The 22,751-nt window shown below is 44.5% G+C and overlaps 1 protein-coding gene across 1 annotated transcript in view; it reads right to left on the bottom strand.

Moving 5' to 3' along the window:
• Positions 1-2,098: 2,098 nt before the first annotated feature.
• Positions 2,099-22,751, bottom strand: part of LOC130374474 (calcium/calmodulin-dependent protein kinase type 1-like) — a 30,991-nt gene continuing 10,338 nt past the window's right edge. The window contains exons 3-12 of the mRNA XM_056581296.1: positions 10,758-10,889; positions 8,068-8,142; positions 6,806-6,944; positions 5,674-5,800; positions 5,500-5,575; positions 5,264-5,376; positions 4,657-4,735; positions 4,275-4,362; positions 3,582-3,690; positions 2,099-2,314 (exon numbers count right to left, since the gene is read on the bottom strand). Of these exons, the coding sequence (XP_056437271.1) occupies positions 2,214-2,314; positions 3,582-3,690; positions 4,275-4,362; positions 4,657-4,735; positions 5,264-5,376; positions 5,500-5,575; positions 5,674-5,800; positions 6,806-6,944; positions 8,068-8,142; positions 10,758-10,889 (1,039 nt within the window). The 3' untranslated portion in view covers positions 2,099-2,213. The remainder of the gene's footprint in view (positions 2,315-3,581; positions 3,691-4,274; positions 4,363-4,656; positions 4,736-5,263; positions 5,377-5,499; positions 5,576-5,673; positions 5,801-6,805; positions 6,945-8,067; positions 8,143-10,757; positions 10,890-22,751) is intronic.

Raw genomic sequence — 22,751 nt, forward strand, 5'->3', positions numbered from 1 at the left:
CAGGCTGTGGAAAAAAGAAATGCTAATTTCCCTTTCAAGGTTGGAAGGTCCTGGTTTGATTGGGTAGTTGCGCAAAATGTAGGTATTTATTTTTTACATGATTAGTAGATTAATGTTGCATGCGTCCAAGAAATAGAGCAATTCATCGTATTTAAAAATAAATTAACAATGTAAACATATCCAAAGGGACAGGTTTTTGTACTGCACACACATACAATCACACACACGCACACGCATGTGCGTGCACACGCACACACACACACACACACACACCAAAGATTGCACTTTGAACTTATTGAACACCTCAATACATTTGCAAATCAGCTGCAAAGCAACTAGTACAGTCCCTCCCGGTGAAGAGGAGCAGACCGTAGCAGCCGTAAGCAGCACTTCCACAACATGCATTACAGCACTGAAACTAAACATCTTCAGAAACCTCAACACACCGGTCCACCATCTTGATTCACAAGTGTATCTCGCAATAATCAATAAAAAAAGGACATCTTTGGAGTCTTCTCAAAAGCTTACAGACGCGCTGCTGAATAATTATGTTTTTGTTTGGGTTGTTTTGTATCCATGTGGTTGATAATATAATAAAATGTTAAGTGTATGAGTCAACGACCGCTACAACTTTTGAGACATCAGCGCATGCCTAACATAAGACCAAGCGTACCATCACACACAGACCACTAAAAACACACACTCTCACACCATTAAAAACACATGCACTCACACACACACACACACTGAGAAGACAGAAATGGAATAATATTGTGACACGATGGGATCTACATTTTAAAAAAAATATCTGTGTTCTCTGGGCATTAGATGAAGGAGGCATAGTTGACTATAGAACAGATCAGGTACTGTAGAGGGTGGGTGTTAAGAAATGATCTTTAAGTCTGCAGTTTGGTTGGAGATGGAGGGAGTTGTATTACACCAATTAGTACAAAAAAAAATTACAAAAAATGTGGGGCCACAGAAAAGTGAGTGTAAAACACTAGCTTACACTGCAGAATGGTTGCGTCTCACTGTATGTGAACACTGAGATTTGAGTTTTGAATGAAAGGGACATTTCTAAAAACATGGGACTTCAGTTCGGACGTGGATTATTTCAAAGAAGCCTCTGGCATTCTGTTGTTTTCTATCTAATGAAGTAAGACGTGGAAACATGGGGCAACATAGGTTCAACCCTAAACCTAATTTAACCACAAAAATGGCCGCCATTTACAACGGTCTCCATGCAAATATGTTTTTAGGGGATAACGTCCCTTACCCTTCGTCGTTACAAAGAAAAGTATCTTATGTATATATATATATGAAAAAAAATTAGGACTAAATTCAGCAAGAAGAGCTGCATGGTTTAGAAGCTACCAATGTTGTTAGCTTGTTTATCCTAAAGGCACGGTAGACAACGAGAGACCCCTGTGTGTTAGTAAAGCGATAAAGGAGGGAGGGGGAGCCCTGTGAATGACCACCATGCTGCCCCTCATGGGAGACGACCACCCTTTGGATGTTCACAAAGCGCAGCCAATCCCTGCTCAAGTAGAAAAAATAATAGTGTGTTCATAAAATCTAATATTTTTCTGAAGTCGCATTTTCGGATGTAATACTTCAATATATATCTATATCTATATGTCTCAATGCAGACGGGACGCACGACTGTGATAGAAACTTATGCACTGGGCTCATAAGAATGTGTTAATGCTCTCATATGCAAAGGTTTAATAGGAAAGGAATGGGGATGAAACTAATATATTTATGTCAAGAAAAAATAAACATGAAATATAAGCGGCGCGCTGAATCAATAAAACTGACTCAAACAAGCTCTGTCCTGCTACTGCGGAAAAAAACACAAAAACCCATGATACACCAGGGCTGGGGGAGCATCATTGCCTCTCCCCCCCAACCAGCCATCCTCTGATCCTTTGCTATCATCCAGTCAGTGAAAGTCGACTCCTGAAGCAACGTCGTCAGCATCATCACAATCATCATCCTCATTGTCGACCTCACTATCAACCCCCCGACGACCAGCAACAATTATTTTCATCAACCTTGCCTCATCCTACGTTACACCCCCCCCCCCCCCCCCCCCCCCCCCCTGCAGGCGAGCGACCATACGACGGGTGGTGGGGCAGAAGCAGAGGCCTCGGGGGTCGCCCAGGTGTAAAAAAGGAGGGTCACTGGGGTCGATCAGGTGGCTGGGTGGGCCCTCAGACCCTGCTGGTGGTGTGGCAGCGGTAGGAGGGGGACAGAGACTCAGACTCATCAGCTCCCTCTGAACTCTGGCAGCAGCCGCCCTCCGACTGGGACTCTGGGGGAGGAGGAGAGGAGGGGAGAGGAGAGGGGAGGGGGGAGAGGGGAGAGGAGAGAGGGGAGAGGAGGAGAGGAGGAGAGGAGAGGAGAGGAGAGGAGAGGAGAGATAGGAGAGGAGAGGGGAGAGGAGAAGAGGAGGAGAGGGGAGAGGAGGAGAGGAGAGGAGGAGAGGAGAGGAGAGGAGAGGAGAGGAGAGGAGAGGAGGAGGAGAGGGAGAGGAGGGAGGAGAGGGGAGAGGAGGGAGGAGAGGAGAGGAGAGGAGAGGAGAGGAGAGGAGGAGGAGAGGGGAGAGGAGGGAGGAGAGGAGAGGAGAGGAGGGAGGAGATGGGAGAGGAGAGGATAGGAGGAGAGGAGAGAGGAGAGGAGGAGGAGAGGGGAGAGGAGAGGAGAGGAGAGGAGAGGAGAGGAGAGGAGAGGAGAGGAGAGGAGAGGAGAGGATAGGGGGGAAGTGGAGGTGAGGTGAGAGGAAGAGAGAGGACGTAAAATAAGTTATGAGGACATACAATTATATTAAGTTAAGTAAAGGCATGTTCACTTTTATTGGCAAGACACTTTTCAAGATCGTCTTAAAGACATTGTAAGCATAGGCCAAAGTACAGCAGAAAGTCAACTCAAAATGAAGGATGATGGATGTTTGTATGCAGACATACCTTTGCACTAATACAACATATAATAAAACAAGCATCTATATACAGAAATGACGTTCCTCTCCCGCCTGTTCGACTCTGGATCCCGACCCAGTTTGTACATCATGTTAATCTTGGACCCAGCAGTCGTACTAAATTAGAACAGACTTTCTATGGGAAGACCTCACAAAGTCTGGGCCTTGTTCCCTGTTTCATTGCAGTTATTCCACCCAGAGAAATATATATTTGTGCGAGTGGTTGCTTTCGTAAAGGGGTGTTATTTTATTTCAGAAGGGGAAGTATATTTCTGCAGTGGCCACTTGACAGGGTGTTCATTTAAACATTTAAGACCACTTTTTCACAGTATACCAGTGTTGGCTGAGTTTCAATCCCTGCCATGATTGAAACTGATATTTCAAAATAAAACAAAAGGCCTTATTAGCCCTGATTGGACCTCGTTGATCCCTTGTCTCAATCTGGAGTCCGCTCGGTGAGACCATTCAGGTATCTTCTGCTAGAGAGCGCCAGGCGGTGCTAGCAGGCAGGCGGCGCTAGCAGGCAGGCGGCGCTAGCAGGCAGGCGGCGCTAGCAGGCAGGCGGCGCTAGCAAGCAGGCGGTGCTGGGCTGTGTGACCTGTACCTGTGAGCTCTTCTGGCAGCAGCATGCTGGGCTGGTTGGGTCCCTCCAGGCTGGTCCCCAGCTGCAGGCGACGCATGTGGCGCACCACCGCCGTGGCGTTGAAGGCTTGCTGCGCAACCACAGAGACAATGTCATGAGGGAGGACTCTTAGTAGAAGGAGGAATGGGGATTTTCTTTTCAGCCACTGCCTTTGAAGTCTGTATGGTGCTCGCCTGGAGCACAACACAGATCTCACTCATCTTTGTGTTACACTCCATTGTTATGCTTACTGTTGAGCAAGAGGGCGGCTAGATAGTGAAGTGAAAATATGTTGTTTGTGATGTGTGTGTGTAGAGCGATAGAGTGTTTTTACTTTCTAACTTTTGAATGTTGTACACCAAGCTATGATCCAGCCCTGTTGTAATGTGATGTACTGTACATGTCTCCATGAGGTTCTGTTATTGTGTGCGTCATGGGAATCCCACTCGGTTCCTTGTATCGTATTGTTGGTTCTCCAAGTGTTTCCATTTCTTTATTTCCTAATGTGAATCAAATGTCGTCTAGCTGCCCCCTACAGCCAAACGGCTCTTCTATTGTTTGACTTCTGGTCCAAAACTATATCAGGAAAGACTGAAATGAAAGAGTGAATCCATTCCACATGGAGTGAGAGTAGCAGTATGTAGTAGTAGTAGTAGTAGTAGTATGTCGCCTCACCCTCCACTTGCTCTTGGCGAAGTTCTTTTTGATCTGCGCGCTGACGGACTCATGGATGTTCTTATCCAGGGCCGTGTCGCCTGCAATCCTTCACAACACAGAGCAGACACAACAGAGTTCAAACTAATATCAAAATCCCTTGCCTGGTGCCTGGTTTGAGTTAGTGTTCGTGTGAAAGAAGCTGGGCTCAATGTATTGTTTTGGTCTGTCTTTGTGTATGTGTGTGTGTGTGTGCAGATGCGTGTGTCTGTGTGTTTGGTGCGGTGTGATGATTTGGGAGTGTGTGTGCCTGTTTGGGTCTGGGTTAAGGTCTATGTGTGTGCGTGTTTGGGACTGTGCGTGTGTGTGTGTGTGTGTGTGTGTGTGCGTGGGTGTGCTCTACCATGGGTGCTGCAGGGCCTGTTCACAGGTGTAGCGTGTCTTTGGGTCTTTCTCCATCAGGTGAACTATGAAGTCTTTGGCTGTTGAGACAGGAAACAGGAAACCAATTATCCATGGGCATCTGCTGTCATTTAGCACACGCCCATGATAAAATAAAACATTATGTCCAGCCTTTGTGTCTGTAAAGATTAGTAACAGCCAAGCAGCTGAACCAAGAAGAGCTTGGTCCAATTCAGTGTTTTCTTCTGTTAGTTTTTAACGGCATTCTGTTACCGTTAAAAATTATAGATATAAATATATATATAAAAAGAACAAAGTCCCTGTGCACAGCCTTTAGATTCTCGGGTGCTGGTGATGTGCAGTCAACAATAGTATATCAAGTCAAAGAAGTGTAAAATCACCGCACACTGGCATAAGCTGATAAGCTGATCTATTATGTGACCGACGTGTTTCACTGTTGCTTCGTCAGGTTCATATATATATATAGATACATACATATATCTATATATAAATAGATACATGCAGGCTTTAGTAGCCTCCATGATAGCCTATTGCTACTTCGACTGACCGAATTACATGAATCTGTAGTGATCACATTCTCCCCCTACCGGATTCTGAGATATCGTCCCAGTACGGAGAGTCAAACTCATACTCTGCCTTGAGGATCTGCTCAAAGAGTTTAGAGTCGTTCTCATCGTAGAAGGGAGGGTAGCCACACAACCTGGGACAGCGGAGGAAAGGAGGTTATTCATTCAGCTATGAGGAGGACCAGCCCCAACACCTCCTCCCTGACAGCACCATTGTTGACAGGAGACCGAGGTGGGACAGAGAGACATTAACTTACAGTATGTAGGCGATGACTCCGATAGACCAGCAGTCCACTGCCTTGCTATACGGTTTCTGAGCCAGGACTTCCGGAGCTGAGGAATATAAAGGGTAGTGGTGAATGCGCTGAATCACAAGTTAAATATGCAGCATAAAAAACACACGCAATCAGCAGAATGTGAGCACTGCGTACCGACGTATCCCGGCGTTCCGCAGGCCGTGGACATGACGCTGCCAGAGGCCTCGATCTTGGACAGGCCGAAGTCACTTATCATGATCTTGGAGTCCTCGTCCATGCTGTAGTACAACAGGTTCTCCGGCTGTTGGAAACCATGGAAACAAAACCAGAGGTCTTCAACCCCCGGCCCCACAACAACAACACAAACCAGAGGCCTTCAACCCCACAACGACAACACAAATCAGCGGCTTCAGCCCCACAACGACAACACAAACCAGAGGCCACAGCCCCACAACGACAACACAAACCAGAGGCCTTCAGCCCCACAACGACAACACAAACCAGAGGCCTTCACCCCCCGGTCCCACAACTAAAACACAAACCAGACGCATCAGCCCCACAACGACAACACAAACCAAAGGCCTTCAGCCCCACAATGACAACACAAACCAGAGGCCTTCACAACGACAACACAAACCAGAGACCTTCAGCCCCCGGTCCCACAACTACAACACATCTCAACGTGACTGCTGTCGTCTCGATGGGGTCAAACACTCCTTGATAAGGAACCGTTGTAAGCGTCACACGGTAGAAGTGGAGGCTTGTCTTTCCGCCCATGGGTCTACTTTCACTGTGGTCCGATATCCAGGTCATCAAAGGTCTGATTATTTGTACTAATAACCGTGTATGTTGTAGCGACAATTCAAACATAGTGAATCAATGGCGATTGATCTGACCTTACCGTCTCCTAACATCGTAATTGGAACGGGAGCATTTTGATATCTACAATTATTTCTTCACGGGATTCAGCAGCAAAGTCAATCAACCAATCATTACATCAGAAGTGGAGTATAAATGAACATTTTCAATGCTTTACTGTGCAAATGTTTACTACGTAGGAAGTAAACATTACCTACGTTGTCATTGGCTTAGTAAAATATGCAGATGTTTTAATAGGCCACCAGCCATAAAGTAGTCCTGTGATGACTGGGACTCCAGAGCTCACCTTGAGCCATAAAGCAGTCCTGTGATGACTGGGACTCCAGAGCTCACCTTGAGCCATAAGGCAGTCCTGTGATGACTGGGACTCCAGAGCTCACCTTGAGCCATAAGGCAGTCCTGTGATGAGTGGGACTCCAGAGCTCACCTTGAGGTCCCGGTGGACAATGCCCATGTCGTGGAGGTATTTCACAGCATCCAGGATCTGTTGGATGAGTTTGCTGGCGTCCTTCTCAGTGTAGAAGCCCTTCTCTATGATGCGGTCGAACAGCTCCCCGCCAGAAACCCTGCATCAGAGACCTCTCAGTTAGTAACTGATTCCATTGAAACGCTAGACAGAGGGCCTCACCAGTGTTTTAATGTCTCAATAGCATGCAGGTATTGTTGAGAGAGAGGCCTTACTACTCTTCACTGATTACATATCTGAATCAACTGTAATGTTATTTAGTCTTAGTATTTGAGCATCTGCACCTCATATCACTACTCAACATATTGTTGTGACTTCATTGTATTATATTTATTGACCACTAGGTGGAGGCCGCTAAAGGTGTTTCAACAGCATCCATTTAAAGGAGATGGAACCATGAACCAGAACACACTATATAATATCATGAGTCACACACACACACACACACGCGCACACACAGGTAGGCCTAATGAGATCAGGGAATACATGATGAAAGGAGAACTGAAAAAAGGTTTAAAATTAGAAAGGGGGGAAGAGATGACAGAGGAGAATAGGTTTGGTTCCCATGACTTAGCTTTAGCTGTGTAGTTAAGATGAACACCAATGTTATTTGTCATGTAAAATTATTGCGCACCGTATTGGTCAACCTTCTTATTGCCATTTTTGAGGCTTCCACTTTCAAGACACCATATTTTATCCAGCTGAGAAGGCTCTTATCAAATTGTTACATTCTGTATTACTTAGAGTTAGATGTGCGGTAAACCGGATGTGAGAATATTTTGATCCAATGTACATTGACATACTCTCTCTCTCTCTCTCTCTCTCTCTCTCTCTCTCTCTCTCTCTCTCTCTCTCTCTCTCTCTCTCTCTATCCCTCTCTATCCCTCTCTCTCTCCCTCTCTCCCTCTCTCCCTCTCTCTCTCTCTCCCTCCCTCTCCCTCCCTCTCTCTCTCCCTCTCCCTCTCTCTCTCTCTCTCCCTCTCTCTCCCTCGCTCTCTCTTTCGTCTCTTATCTGAGGGGAAAATGCTTACAGGCAAATGGTGTGAGGGAACTCCCTAATGGTTGTAATTGAGTGTGAATGGAAACGTGTGTGTGTGTGCATGTGTGTGTGTGTGTGAAGTGCAATAATTAGGCGTGACACACCACAAACAAGGAGCTTCAAACACACACATCACAAAAGCCCGTCAGGTGCGCTTGGCCCACGGACCCACGTTCATACTCACAGCTGCATGACCAGGTAGAGGTGGGATTTACTCTCAAAGATGTCTTCCAGAGATACGATGTTGGCATGTTTGAGTCTGTGAGTGGGAAGACGAAGATGGAGATAAATATAGTGAGGAAGGTTTCACAGTAGTTACAGCATTGAGTCCTCACACTGAATCCATAGGAACAATAAGAAAAAGAAGAATATAATTCTTCCTCCAAAGTAAGTGCTAGCATGTGTTGTTTGAGAGTAAGCTAAACCACCCTCCCCGCTACCTGACCAGGCACAGCCCACCCGAGAGTCACGGCCTGTAAAAGTGCCCCTGCCTCCTTGCAGAAAACAGGGCCCAAATACTTTTTGGCGTGGCGATGGCGAGAAGCAGATGAGTCATCTGGAAGCGCAAAGTTAGTGAACTTACAACATGCAGTTATCTCACAATGTGGGACAGACTGTCTGCTAAACAAGACATTCTGACAGACTGTCTGTTAAACAAGACATTCTGACAGACTGGCTGCTGCTTCAGACATTCTGACAGACTGTCTGCTGCACCAGACATTCTGAAAGACTCTGACACAGACACACACAAACACCCAATTACTGTAGAAATATCGACAAGCATTCAACAAAGTCCAATAGTGTGCCAACTTGTGCATCACTTGGATCACAGACTGCGGCTGCAGAAGAACAGCAGCTCGTTGCTACCCCCTTGTGGCTGCAGGAGGGATGTCTACCACAGAGTGGCGTGACAGGAGGTTTCAATGCATTCCTTCTGCACACATTTGGATCCTGGCATATAGACATCCAATTTTGTACTTCCGTATGGATTAACAAGCTATCACACGTATTGAATGACATGGCTGAATCAAATAAAAGGCCTCACTGTAAAACATGAGAAATGATTTTTGAGATAATTTTTTTTGAGGTACTCGACAGGACAGAGAACAACATTCTGCACTCAACAGCTATACAATAGAAAGCGGCAAACAGCGGCTAACCCGTTTGCAATGAAAATCGGACCAACCCATTGATCAGAGAATATAGCATTTTCTCCCGCTATTGTGAGACGCCGACAGCCCAGCTGTGTGGGCAGACACCTTGGACACCTTGTGTGTGTGTGTCTGTGGGGTTCTAAACTGCAAGCAAGGCCTTCACTGTACTGGAGCATTGAGTCACTCTCTCCTCATATCAAATTATAACAGTGACTCATTCATTATACATCTTTTTCTTATCCATGCACCTCTATTTAACCTGGTAGGCCGATAGATGTCCGTTTCCACCACCACCTGTTTCCAATGGGCACTCTTAACCCGGAGGACTCCCCTTACAAGAAGCCTACCCAAACCGGGCTTGAACCAACAACCTTCTACGGCCTGAACCCAGTATCCAGCATTGCAGGGGATTAACAGTGTGGCGTAACGACGGAAGGGGGACCTTCATCCATCTTCATCAATGTCTTTGTTCATCTGAAGAGATACTTCTCTGATTGGATTAAGTGATTAACTGATTGAAACGGTCAGGTGAGGGGCGTGCTCAAAAACCGTTGTGCAAGCTGTGCAGACTTTCTTACCCGCACGCGCACACGCGCACACACACACACACACACACACACACACACACACACACACACACACACACACACACACACACACACACACACACACACACACACACACACACACACACACACACAAAACGTTCTGAATAATGAATGCATTCATGTGTGCAATGTGTGTAAACATCGTGCTTGTCTGATCTTGCACATGACAATGGGCAGGTCCTTTAGGCGGCTGTGAGGCGCGTAGGTCTGGCAGGATGATTTAACCATACAGCCCTTCAATGCTATCTGTATTGATGGCTGCTGCCAAACAGCATGCAGGTACCATTTCATCACCCTTGAGTATGACTCCATGGTCTGGCTCTACCTCGTTATCGGGGGGGGGGGGGGGGATTCAGACCATCGGATGAGCTGATGTAAGCTAACTTAGCTCAATTGCTCCTGTAATTGGATAATATTCAATTTGTCCCCCCATGGAGATAGACATGTCCTTGCTTCACACAGTGAAGGAATGAACAATGATGATTGATGATCAGAATGTTGTCCCCACAGAGATACCGAGCGAACCTCTTGAGACTATACCCTGTTATAACAATCCTCAGGCCACATTTCTTTCAGTTCAACACAGTTTTGCAACCCAAAAAATTGCTTGCACCCCCGCACCCACATCTCCCATTCCACAGACCTCACCTAAGGATGGCTGCATATCGGCAATGGATGTGAGCCTCACGTAACCCAGGCAACAAGGAATCTATAAATAGCTTTAGGACCCAACGTAGTTCAGTCATTTCCGCACTGGCTCTGTAATTCCTCCACTTCTACGGAGAAGGCTTTTCGAACCGCTCCACAATTACTGGGGAACAAGGTCAGTTGGGATTGTCTCAGAAACTATGCCATGTATCGATAAATCCCCATTACTTGTGGCGTTAACCCATATTCGTCAGTAGCCGTTCATTAATCACTGTAGGTCAATCGCTGTGCGTTGATAGGTGTTTGTTATAGCTGTTCATTTAAAGCCTTGCTTGCTGGACAAGAGTACACCACCAGGTGTAGAGTCTGCGACCCACTTTCATGGAACCTGGAAGTGGCTTTGGATGAAAGTCTGCTATCTGTTAATGTGAATGTAAACACGGTGTAGATGGAAAGCCCCTCACTTATGCAGGACGGCAATCTCGTTCTCGATGCTGTTTTCCTTGCCCTCCAGAGCTTTCTTAGGGATGCACTTGATGGCCACCAGCTTCTGGGTCCTCTTCTCCTCGGCCAGGACCACCTCGGAGAAAGCTCCCCTGAAACACAAACAACACAGCCAAGCCCCGTCAGACCCTCTATCTGTGTTTACACCCAGCTCTCAATCTCTTCAGGACCCTCTTCCCTCTCCCCCTCTGGCCTGACCCAAGCTTTAGGTTAACTGTTTGGATGATGGATGTCTCGATTAGCTAAGCCCTAGATCCAATAAATCATGATTAAGTGGCTGTGGACCGGATGCTAAATAACATGGATCTCTTGTCGTTGAGTGACATTGCTCCGTGCATTCAAAAGCGTGGTTTAGTAGGATGACTGCCTCCTTTAATTTTCAGTACATTGCCCACTTCTACAAGTCTTCATTATACAGTCTTGGTTATAATAGTTGAGCATAAATAATTCACATGGTGAGATCAACGTTGTATTTCATGGGACCGTGTGACGTGGGTGTGGGCATTGGCACTGCGGGTCACCCTTAGGCTCAACAAGAGAATGTATTTTGATCATAATAAATTCATAGCCCAGCACTTTAAGCATTTGCCAAAAAATATGCCAGATGGCCACACTGTGCAAATCTCATCCATGGGTGGATGCACGCATCGCTGTGCTTATTCTCTGTGGCTCTTCTCTTCTCCTTCACAGTTACACACCAACAGCCATCATGGGCAGAACAACCTAGGTTGAGCTGTGTTGTCATTAAGCAGAGCTTTTTAAGCATTTTCCCATGACCTCCAAATGAAAACCACATATTTCCTCCAGCCACAACATGTTGTTGGCCAGGGTCCAGCAGTTCTGGCAGCCCTGAAAGCCTGAAGGACCCTGCATCACACACACTCTGGAGGGACGTCCTCCAAAACCTTACGGTTTGAACTTCAGATTATATCACAAAACACACTGAGGAGGACCTGTGTTAATATGTTTGCAGACAAGCTGCATACATAAGATATCGAAATATATATAATAATAATAAATATGTATATTTTTTTTATATGGTCCCTCTGACCATATTATGGTCAGACAGAAAGAAATTGAGATTGTTGAATAAAAGCTAAAAGTGTGATCAGAACCTTCAATGGGGATGCAGGGAATGCAGAGGTGTGTGTGAGGGGAAGTTTGGTAAACAATGTTGTTTGACTGCTGTGGTTCCCCCACATATTTTGCAATCTAACTGCCTGTTTCTCTGTCTGCATGTACACATGAGAGACTGGATACTCACTGACTTTACGGAACCTTTGTGTATTATAGTTTGTCTGGGTGTCATTTCCCAGAAAGTACGGGAACAAGCAGAACAAAACAAGGGCATGGGGGGAGAGGAGAGGAATAATTGTAACATAGTTTAGCATGTCACCGAAAGTTAAACTGAACAGATCGTACAGTAGCCTACGCTGCCCTGACGACAACCAGCAAAGGAGAAGGTGGATGGGGGGATTATACAACCATAAATTATAAAGAGAAATGGATGACTGCTAGTCTGCTTTCAAACAAACAGGAACCAAGGTCTAGTGTTGTTATTGTGGGAAAGTAAAGGGACATTCTGACTTTGGGAAGAATTCCAGCTGTGAAGGACGCTGTCAGGAGTTCAAATTCCTGTGTAGTACATAGTGGACATTCCCCCCCCCCCCACCCCCCCAACCCCCCCCCCCACTTAAAGGCCAGGAGCTCAGAGGCGTAGGGGCTAGTTCCTTACTAAACCATGCAGGGATGCACTGGAAAACCCTTCATTAAACATGTGACTTGTGCAAAAGTTTGCTTGGATTTGAATGAGCTTCAATATTCATTATATCAACATAAACCATAGCAGAATTACAATGCATTGTTGAATCCATAACCTAAATTTCCACTAAAACCACAATTTAGTAGTTAGCTAAGGGCGGCTATTGGCAATTCTTAACGTTTTTAAAGGCTATCACAAAGCATGATTACAAACAGATCATCACTGATAACGTTGCCCTTAATCAAACACTGGTCAACAATACCGGTCAAACATGTGTTATACCTAGGAGTGTATGTCATTAGTGTTTAATATTCTTATATCAATAGCATATTTTTCGATATTGGCTATCTCTCATAAATAGTCATCAATAAAAATAATAATAATAATAATATAATCAATGATGCTGTGTATTAACGATTATATTTGTTTGGGTTTGGCAGACATTCCTGTGAAATTGTAAAAACCTAAGGCTAACCAACCGCAATCCATAACTCCAAAACTAGTGTTGAGGGCTACCAAAGACTAGGGAGAATATCTCAATCAACAAACTCTGAGAGTGACATATTCTAGTCAGGAGATTGGCCGCTATATTCATTATTACCCTCGTTTAGCAAGGCAAAGAGTCCAATGCTCACAGTAACACAGGTTCTGACAGAAGGGGACGAGGGTGGAGAGAATAGACAGTAGAGAGAGAGAAAAAAAGACTTGAGTTCAATTACTTCCAGAGACCAACATGAAGGCAGAACCCACCAGTGTTGATAAGACAAATGCATGCAAACTCCTCTGGTGTCCCAGGAAGCAGCCACAGCTACCATCTCAACCATGCACGACTCATGAGTGGTATCAGCCAATGAAAACATTGAATCAATCGTGTGTATTCTGGCTCTAACAAAAGTGTTCATAAAATACAACTCAACAACAAGCAGGAATAACAACGTGTCCACAAGGGGCTAATGAAAAAGGCTGGTGGTTGTATTATGAATATTTGATAGTGGAAAGTATAGACGTCTGAGGAAATTCTGTGTAAACGTACATTATGCATGGCCTGCCAAATCAACATCAGTGTTTACAGAGTGGGATATCCGCTCTATTGGCACCAGGGGATACCCCACCAGGAAGAGCCCACTCAGTGTCCTGAAGCACTGCCCATCAGCCGCTAAGTCTTCAATAAAGACACACTTACTGCCCGTGTCCGAACAGTGGGGGCCTCCCCTCATAGATCTACAAGCACAATGCACACCATCTCCAGTGTAGACGGGCAAAGATGCTTAAGTGATTAAGTGAGACTTAAACAATGTCAACATTGACCCGACCCGGGTTGCGTTGACGGACAGGGCGGTATGGTAGAAGCGATCTGAATAAGAGAGGGCTTACTCCATGTCCAAACAGCACAGTAGGCGTGTTGCCAGGGATTCGTTGGTCAACAGTTTGTTTGTTTACGTTCGTCCTAAAAGGGATCCATCGACGCTCGGTCAGCATAGCAATAAAAGCCAAGTTTAACTCTACAGGCTCACAACTCCAGACCACCAGCCCTCCTGTATTCTCCTCAGAGAGAGCTGGCTAATATCGTACTGTGTCTCTTAGGCCTCGTCTGTCTCATCATCCACTTCATTGTAAACCGGGAGGGCTCACACATTGCCTTTCCAGTGACCGTTCTCTCATCAATGCCAGAAAACAGCCAGTCATCTTGTTACCAACACAAGCTCCATAAATACGGTTTTATTATCTTACATCAATGGTATACAAATGTGTTGAGTTGATCACCAAACCCCCTAGGGTTTCATGGTGCACATGTCACACGTCCACCTTCTTTCCTAACGAAGGCCTCCACGTGTGGAACGGCACAAAAAGGCTCCTTCATGGGAGCCCACCCCGCTGAAGGTCAGATATTTATATAGTTTCACGCACGCTGCTTGGTTTCTGTCGCCACAAGCGACCCTTTCATGTGCCGCCCCACGGTGACTCGCGCCGCAGCTATCAAAGGGATTCAGAAACAAAGGAATGCAGCACCACGCGACACGCGCCAGGAGACACATGCTCGCTCACAACGCCATCAACAACACGCCGTGTACACCGGGATCCCCGGCCAGGACCAGGCTGCCTCTGCTTAATGTCAGTCAAAGAGCTCTAACGGTGAAGAGTTGTAAAAAAAAGGATGACAGTTACGGATTAAACATCTGCTCCAAGCCCTTTATTTGCTATGAGCAGCAAGTGATCAATGCAGGCATCTAGCTGATAGGGTGAAAGGGGTCAAATAAAAGTTAGATCACTACATGCCCTCTTATAAGGGGAATGTTTTTGAACATTTGCGTCCCGTAGCTTCCTGCCATGTTCCATAAAAATACAAAATCCTTGGATTAATGATAACTTTTGCCCTAATCCCAGCTGGGAAATGTGGTCAAGAAGGTATGACCAATGACAATATGGTGTTCACTTTGAAAGGTCTGGGTGACTTGGGAGACAGCCAGACAGGCCTAATCAGGTGTCCCACTGTGACCCTGGCCACAAAGACGGAAACAAACATTCTCTGTGTGGGTTATTAAAACCAAAAACACCTGCCTAACCAAAAGAAACACGAGCTGGCATGAAATCAAAAAGGTAACACAGAAACGTTATAATGTCTCTCCAGACATTTTAACTCAAGGTATGTGCATGTGATCCTCAACAGTTTCAAGCTCAAGTCTGAGTCTCTTTGACTTCACTAGTATAAAAGCATCTTTATTTCTAATTATACATCTTATGATTAATTATAACTAACTGTTAAATATTAACCTCTAAAAATGTTGAGGTTAGGGGCCATAATAGAACGAATGGTTCTTAATCTGGATCTATTTGGACCAGGTGTCCCTCTTTTTTCAATGTGTTTCCACTCCTGAGTCTGAGCATAACGCAGGTTCATTTGTCTTTCTGTTGGTCTAATATTAGGAACAGCCAACCATGCACATCTCCCCAACCCCAGAATATGCTTGCACTGTACTTTCTGCAGGTGTTTGGAAGAAACACTTGCAAAAAAGTAGTGAGTGACAGGCCATTGTAATTGTTGTCCTGATTTAGTACCTATGCCAAAGTGAAACGAGAAAGTTGTTACGGTTTGAACCTGGGTTCTCCCTCGCAAACAAGTCTGTTGGTGTTCAAGACGTTCTCATGTGATATTTCATCCCTGGTGTCTCTACTCGCTATACATTTCCCATCTCCCATCTTGACATGATGAAAGATGGGCCTGCCAGAGGAAAAACAAATGTGGAGAACTCTGAAGGCCTATAAAAAAAGAGAGAGGAGCAGAATCAAAGCAGTGCATCTTGTACATTGTTCATGTCACAGTCAGAGGGTGTTGAAGATCACAATATAATGGTTAAACATACACATTACGTCACATTGCTTTGGAATAGGCCTGCACCATAAATCGTTATAAAATCGCGATCTCGATTCGCCCGTGTGTGGATTTAAGTTTTAAATTACTTATTTTTATTTTTATTATTATTTTATTTTTATTTTTTTGAAGACTTCATTTACAGGTGTGTGGAGTTGGTTCAGTAGTTATAAAATCCCAGCAATTAAAGACAATGGGCTGCTATATGTACAAAATAAATAAATCCGTTTTTGATACTGTACTCTAATCAGTTATAAAGGGCCATATGAACCCAACGTGCTAGAGGTGCCACAAAACTATGTTTGGTACTGCCATTTTCTTTTTTGTCATGGTTCATGTGTGCAATAAAAATTACATTTCGTGAGGAAAAAATCGTGACAGAGAATCGTCAATATAAATTCTAAGCTAAAAAAACGTGATTCAAATTTTTCCCTGAATCGTGCAGGCCTACTTTGGAAGCATTCCTTCTGGACTAAAATAAGGTCTTTGACAGTCAGTACATTTAATAAAACTGAAAATATCAGATACCCAAGCAACACATTTGATTTGGCCAGGCCTCAGTCCTTTGGCCAGGCGCCTCAGAAGAGCGAACAGAAAAGCTTTTGCCCACCAGTTCGGCCCAATTTCCAATGACGAGGCCCTGGCAACCGTCTAAACATTAGAACGCCTCAGATCTCTACGATTTCAGATAAAACTGCTGTTTGAAAGTCCTCAAGGGTAACATTGTTGTCGGGTGTTGAAAGATGTGGCACAAAAAAGTATAAGTAATGTGTTATGCTTTGCATACAATGGGATGTATTGAGGATGGGGAATGTGGAGTCTATGTCGATGATGGCTGGTTTAAGCACCCTCCTCTGGCCCGAGTCAGACTGATTGGACTCTGGGGCTGGGTGCGGGCTGAACACCTGATGTACATTCAGCAGTCAATGTTAAACCAGCCATCACCACCAATCTACCGCTGTGTATCATTATGCTCAACCGAGGCAACAAACCGATTCCAACATCACCACCCTACACAATTGTTTTTGGAGAGACCCAATAAAAGCCACCTAGGTGATGTTTAGCATGGACATTGCTACAGGGAATTATAACAGATGGAAGTTACAAAAGTTGGACTAACAGTGTGTGTGTGTGTGTGTGTGTGTGTGTGTGTGTGTGTGTGTGTGTGTGTGTGTGTGTGTGTGTGTGTGTGTGTGTGTGTGTGTGTGTGTGTGTGTGTGTGTGTGTGTGTGTGTGTGAACTGTACGTATGTGAGTGTGTGTATGTGGATCAGTGTAGGCGTATCATCGTATGTGTGTGCTCCAGTAAAACGGAGCTGATCTGTGCAGTGCTGAGACCCAGGCTTCTGTTAGAATTAGGTCAGGACAGGGTGTGTGTCAGTGCTCCGCTGGCGCCTGCTCCAACACAGTCTAATTCATTAGAAAATAGAAGAGAAAGACCCAAAAGTTTAACTCCCGGATAAGCTGTGCTGTTATCAGCCATACAAAAAGGGCTCAGCCTGAATTTGCATCCAGATTCTAATTCACTGTCTGACGTCTTCCAGTTCTAAGAATAACCTCAAATCTGTCTTTCTTGTGCTTCACAGACAAACACACATTCCCCCAGAAATGTCAGAAGACAGAGGAGATCTCAATGGAAAAAACAAACATTTAAATGAATAATCAGTTGGTGTGTGTGTTTTTGTGCGTCTGTCAGTGTGTGTGTGTGTGTGTGTAGTTCATGTTTTGAGAGAGAGAAAAAGTTTGAGAGTGTGTATGTTTAGTAGGGGGGAGAGAGCGCAAGAGCATTTAAGAGAAAGTGAGAGATGGGAGAGAGAGAGAGAGAGAGAGAGAGAGAGAGAGAGAGAGAGAGAGAGAGAGAGAGAGAGAGAGAGAGAGAGAGAGAGAGAGATAGAGAGAGAGAGAGAGAGAGAGAGAGAGAGAGAGAGAGAGAGAGAGAGAGTGAGAGAGAGAGAGAGAGATGAACATATAGAAGGCAGGGTGTGCTTGCTGTCTTACTCGCTGTTCCTCTTTGGGCTTATCCACGGCTGAGAGGGAATTACAGGCTTGTCATATTAACATGTTGTACTGTACTTAGAGATCCAGGGGGGCCTCTCTCAACCCACTCTCCCCTTAATGAGGCAGCCCGGCGCTGATGCCTTTCTGCTCTACTGTCTACCGACAAATTAAGCAGAGGAAACATACACCAGACAACACTTAAATTGAATGAATGAACAGAAGAGATCAATATGAATGTAAATATGGCTGAATATGAATCATTCCTATGACTCCTATTAATGAATTCATTAGTTAATCTGATCCAGCAGTCCTCTGTGATAGCACCTCTTGGGGGAGGCGGGACAGTCTTGGCAGGAAACCAAGAACCGAAAGGGGCGGAGTTCGGCCTGGTGTCCTGTTCCATTGCAGAGATATTCCATTGAGAATCCTCATTTGTGCAGATGGATGAATCTTTCAGAAGGGGATTTTAATACGTGTCTTTCTACAGAGGCTATACACAATGTTGGCCAAGTTTCTCTTTGCCAGTCACATGCTTACAGATCGCAACATGATCGGTAAATTCGAATATGCTCATCTACGATTTGTGAGATGACCAGTAGTTTATAGTGAAAAGTAGAAACATTTCCGCCCAAAAAATGACCAGACCTATTCTATTTTGAGTGGGATACAAACATTACCCCTAATGTTTACAGCAATGTTCAGACCCAGGAAATACGTAATGTCAGTTTGATTTGGTGGCACAACAAATTACCAAGCTAATGCAGTGTTTCACATAAGCTTTACTTTTATAATATAAATATATATATTTAGAGAGGAAAAAAGCCATCTGCGGTCAATATTGTTTCCCATACACGGAATAATTCCTTTCTTTTTAAAATTGGTAAAGTCGTATTTCACTGTAGATCTTCAACCAACACATTGCTTGGCTCTCGCTCTCTCTCTCTCTCTCCAACGCACTAACAACAAACCCGCTGTCTAAAGACCCTCCTCTCCCCACACTCTGAATAAAAACAGGATCATGCGCGGGAGGAAGGGCTGTTGTTGGCTTTTCCCTGCAGAGAAGACGGCTGGCCGAATTCATTAATACAACCAATCCGGAGTTCACCACTCAGTTTGAGGGATGCCAGAAATACCAAAAAACACCCATCAGATACACTGTCTGATGGGAGTGCCATGCCCACACCTATGAAAACGATACCCCCCCCCCCCCCCTGTTTTCCTAGTGTGGCAGGAATTTCTCCGTAAGGATGGACTCATTGCAAAGACGCATCTAGCTGTAGAAACGCTGTAGTACATATTCCAGGGCTATATGTGGCCCAAAAAAAGATTGATGAGAGGCCCCTAAAGGCAGAACTTATTATACCTTTAAAACCAACCAGCTCTAGAATACTGAACAGGATTAAGGCCACACATAAGAAAAAAAATAGTTCTGATTTTAATCTCAGAATTCTGACTTTAAAGTCAGAATTCTCAGAGTTTGGTCCTTTACCGGTACCCATAGTTCTGACTTTAAAGTCAGAATTCTGACATTAATCTCAGAATTCTGAGAAAAAAGTCAGAACTACGGGTACCTGTGAGGACCAAACTCTGTGGGAGAGACACTTTGCTTTATGCAGTAGGAGGAAGAAGAAGAAGCCATTTCGTTAATGGAAGATTAAAAGGTGAGTGAAACTGGAACATGTGTTGTTTTGATGCAAGTTTCACCCACCTTTAGGTCTTCCATTAACGAAATGGCTTCTTCTTCTTCCTCCTACTGCATAAAGCAAAGTGTCTCTCCCACAGAGGTTGGTCCTTACAGGTACCCGTAGTTCTGACTTTAAAGTCAGAATTCCGACTTTTTCTCAGAATTCTGAGAATAAAGTCCGAACTTAATTATTTTTTTATGTGTGGCCCTAATCCTCTTCCGTACTATAACACCAAGAGGCAATAAAATACATAATATCTGTGATCCACATATGGACTGCTCTGAGTAACTGTATTCATTCAGTGGTGCGTAATAACTTTTTTCCATGGATAGTAAAACTTGTGGTTCTAAATATGTTTGACGTGACCTTGATCTCTATTTGTAGAGAAGTAAACAGAAAGAAAGAGTTTCAGAGAAAAAAGATTGAAGAAGATTGGTATTCTTCAGAACTTGGAATCTCGTCCTCAGAATCTTTAACTTTGGGGCTAATCCCTCCAAGGTAACAGGGGGGCAAATGTACATTATACATCCTCTACGTCCATGTACACAAGACAGCGTGGTGGACAGGGTGTCAGGGAGAGAGTGAGAGGTGAATAATAGATGGACTGGAACAGCTCTGTGCACTGGTTCCTGCTGGGAGCGCCAGCTGCTCCCCAACATTTCCTTCTTCAGACTAAACAACCCAAACCTACAACGCCATAGTGCTGCGCCGTCATGGTTACGCACAAGTATTACAACAACACCGGCGCTGTTCAGAACATATACAAACCTCTGGCTTAGGGTTTTGCATTCCTCATTTTAATCAATCCTCTGAGAGCAATTCAGGAAAATGTCACACTAACACCAAGTTGGGTAATTCAATATCCCAGACCAAACCTTTTGACACAACATCTCACTATGCTGTGTAGGCTTCAATCAACACACTCTGAATAGCAGCATTAGCTACAGGATGTTGACTCACCTGCTTCTCACATCACATGACCAAAACATTGTACTGGAGGACCTCGTAATTCTTCTGTGGTGACAGATTGACGAAGAGCCAATGACGTTTCATAAACGGCCAAAAAACGTAAAGGACCAACTTTAACAGCTGGAGTAATCAGGCCTCAACTTCTGCAGATTGCGAGATGATACCATTGCTATTATTAACCTGATAAGGCCATCAAACCCTTGGGGTTAATTGATGTGTAGGCCACAGGTGACTGGCTTGGCTGCATCAGAACAACCAGCCCTACACCTGCTGTGACCGCCACGTCAAAGGCTGGTCAAAGGCCACGATGGGGAAGAGGAAAATGTAATTACCTCTTTTATTTCATGTCAGCAACTTTTTTGCTCTTGTAAGTAACTTCTATTGATTTAGTCTGGTTCAAAAGTGGTTAATTTAGTGCCTGAAATTCCGGTCAGCATTAGTGTTTTTAGTTTTTGTTATAAAGAAAAACATGTGGTTTGATGATCCTAAATCATATGTTCTGGGATAGAATTTCGTCCATGCGCTAGTGTCTATTTACCTTTGCCACAGCTATTCTATATTTCCATGTCTTTGCAAAGATTACAGTATCCCATGTCAATGTTTATCATTGACAAAATAAAAAGTATCCTTTGTAAATGTTTAACATCCGATCTTAGTATGCACATCCACATGTGACACCTGTGGCTCGTCTCCCACCTTTGGACTATACTCAGTACACTATATTTATATTATTAAGTATCTATTTGTACTACATGTACTATACTCTGGAGGTCTGAGAAAGTAAATGTAGACGCATTCAAATGTTTCTTCTTGTTTTCCTAATATATTCTTTCATATTGAATTTCATATGCATCTCTTATCGCTTCAAGTTGTCAATGTGCACACTCACACAAGATACACACACACACACACACACACACACACACACACACACACACACACACACACACACACACACACATCTATGGACACAAAACACGCACACACGCACGCACAGCTATGGAAACACAAACGCACAAACATACACACAAACACACACACACACACACACACTCACTCACTCACCAGTGGAGGGCCCTCAGAGAGAGGGAGGGTGGGCCAGGAGGCCAGAGCTCTACCAGGGACACCCTGGAGCTCCAAACAGCCAGACTGGGTCCACCCTCTCCTGCACTCAATAAGTCGACCTGATGTGGTGCTGATCGGGCCACTGCTCATGTGAGATAGAAACCATTGAACTCTGCAAAGCCAACTAGGCAGTCGACATAAACAATCAAAAATACGTAGAAATTTACATTATATGCTTGTTAACTCCAGTTCCTCAATGAAAACGTTGCTCTTTTAATACTAGGCCAATTGAAAAGACATAATAGAAAAATAATAGTGTATAATTATTTAATAAGGGTTAGGGTTAGAAATAACCCTCAAAATATGTTACTTCAGACATGTGAAACTTCACATCCTCTGAAACCGAGCTGAAGCACACAGATCTCACCTCGTTCTCGGATGAGAACCGTCAGATACTGGCACTACGTTTATGGTTAGTGATTAACACACATATTCTGTTGAGAAGTTTCTGCATGAGAAAGCAGTGCAAGTTAGTGGACTATTCTGATGAAGCCATTAATCACCATGAAGCTGTGGGGCCATGAAGACAACTCTGGGTTCAAACACAAGTGAGGGTTTAGGAGGATCTGGTGTCCAAAAGGAACAGAACCGGGCCTGCAGGGAGAAAAAGCCTCTGACATCTAGAGGGGCTGATCTCATATATGTCTGTGTGTTAAGAGAAAAGAGCACTGGCAGAGAGAGAGAGGGAGAGAGAGAGAGAGAGAGAGAGAGAGAGAGAGAGAGCTACAGTGATCCGAGAGAGACCTATAGAGAACAGAGAGAGAGCTACAGTGAACCGAGAGAGACCGATAGAGAACAGAGAGACATGCAGAGATCAGAGAGATAAAGTTACCTACAGAGAACAGAGAGAGAGACCTACAGAGAACAGAGAAATATAAGGAGATAGAGAGACCTACAGAGAACAGAGAGAGAGAGATCAAGAAAACAGATATAGAGAGATTTCCGCAGAGAACATAGAGAGAGAGCATGCAGACTGAGGATCGGTCAATAACCGGTTGGCGATACATGATAACCGGTTTAGCGGATTACCTAAGTGGTTAGAGTCC

The sequence above is a fragment of the Gadus chalcogrammus genome, chromosome 1 (genome assembly GCF_026213295.1).
Source record: "Gadus chalcogrammus isolate NIFS_2021 chromosome 1, NIFS_Gcha_1.0, whole genome shotgun sequence".
Lineage (NCBI taxonomy): Eukaryota > Metazoa > Chordata > Actinopteri > Gadiformes > Gadidae > Gadus > Gadus chalcogrammus.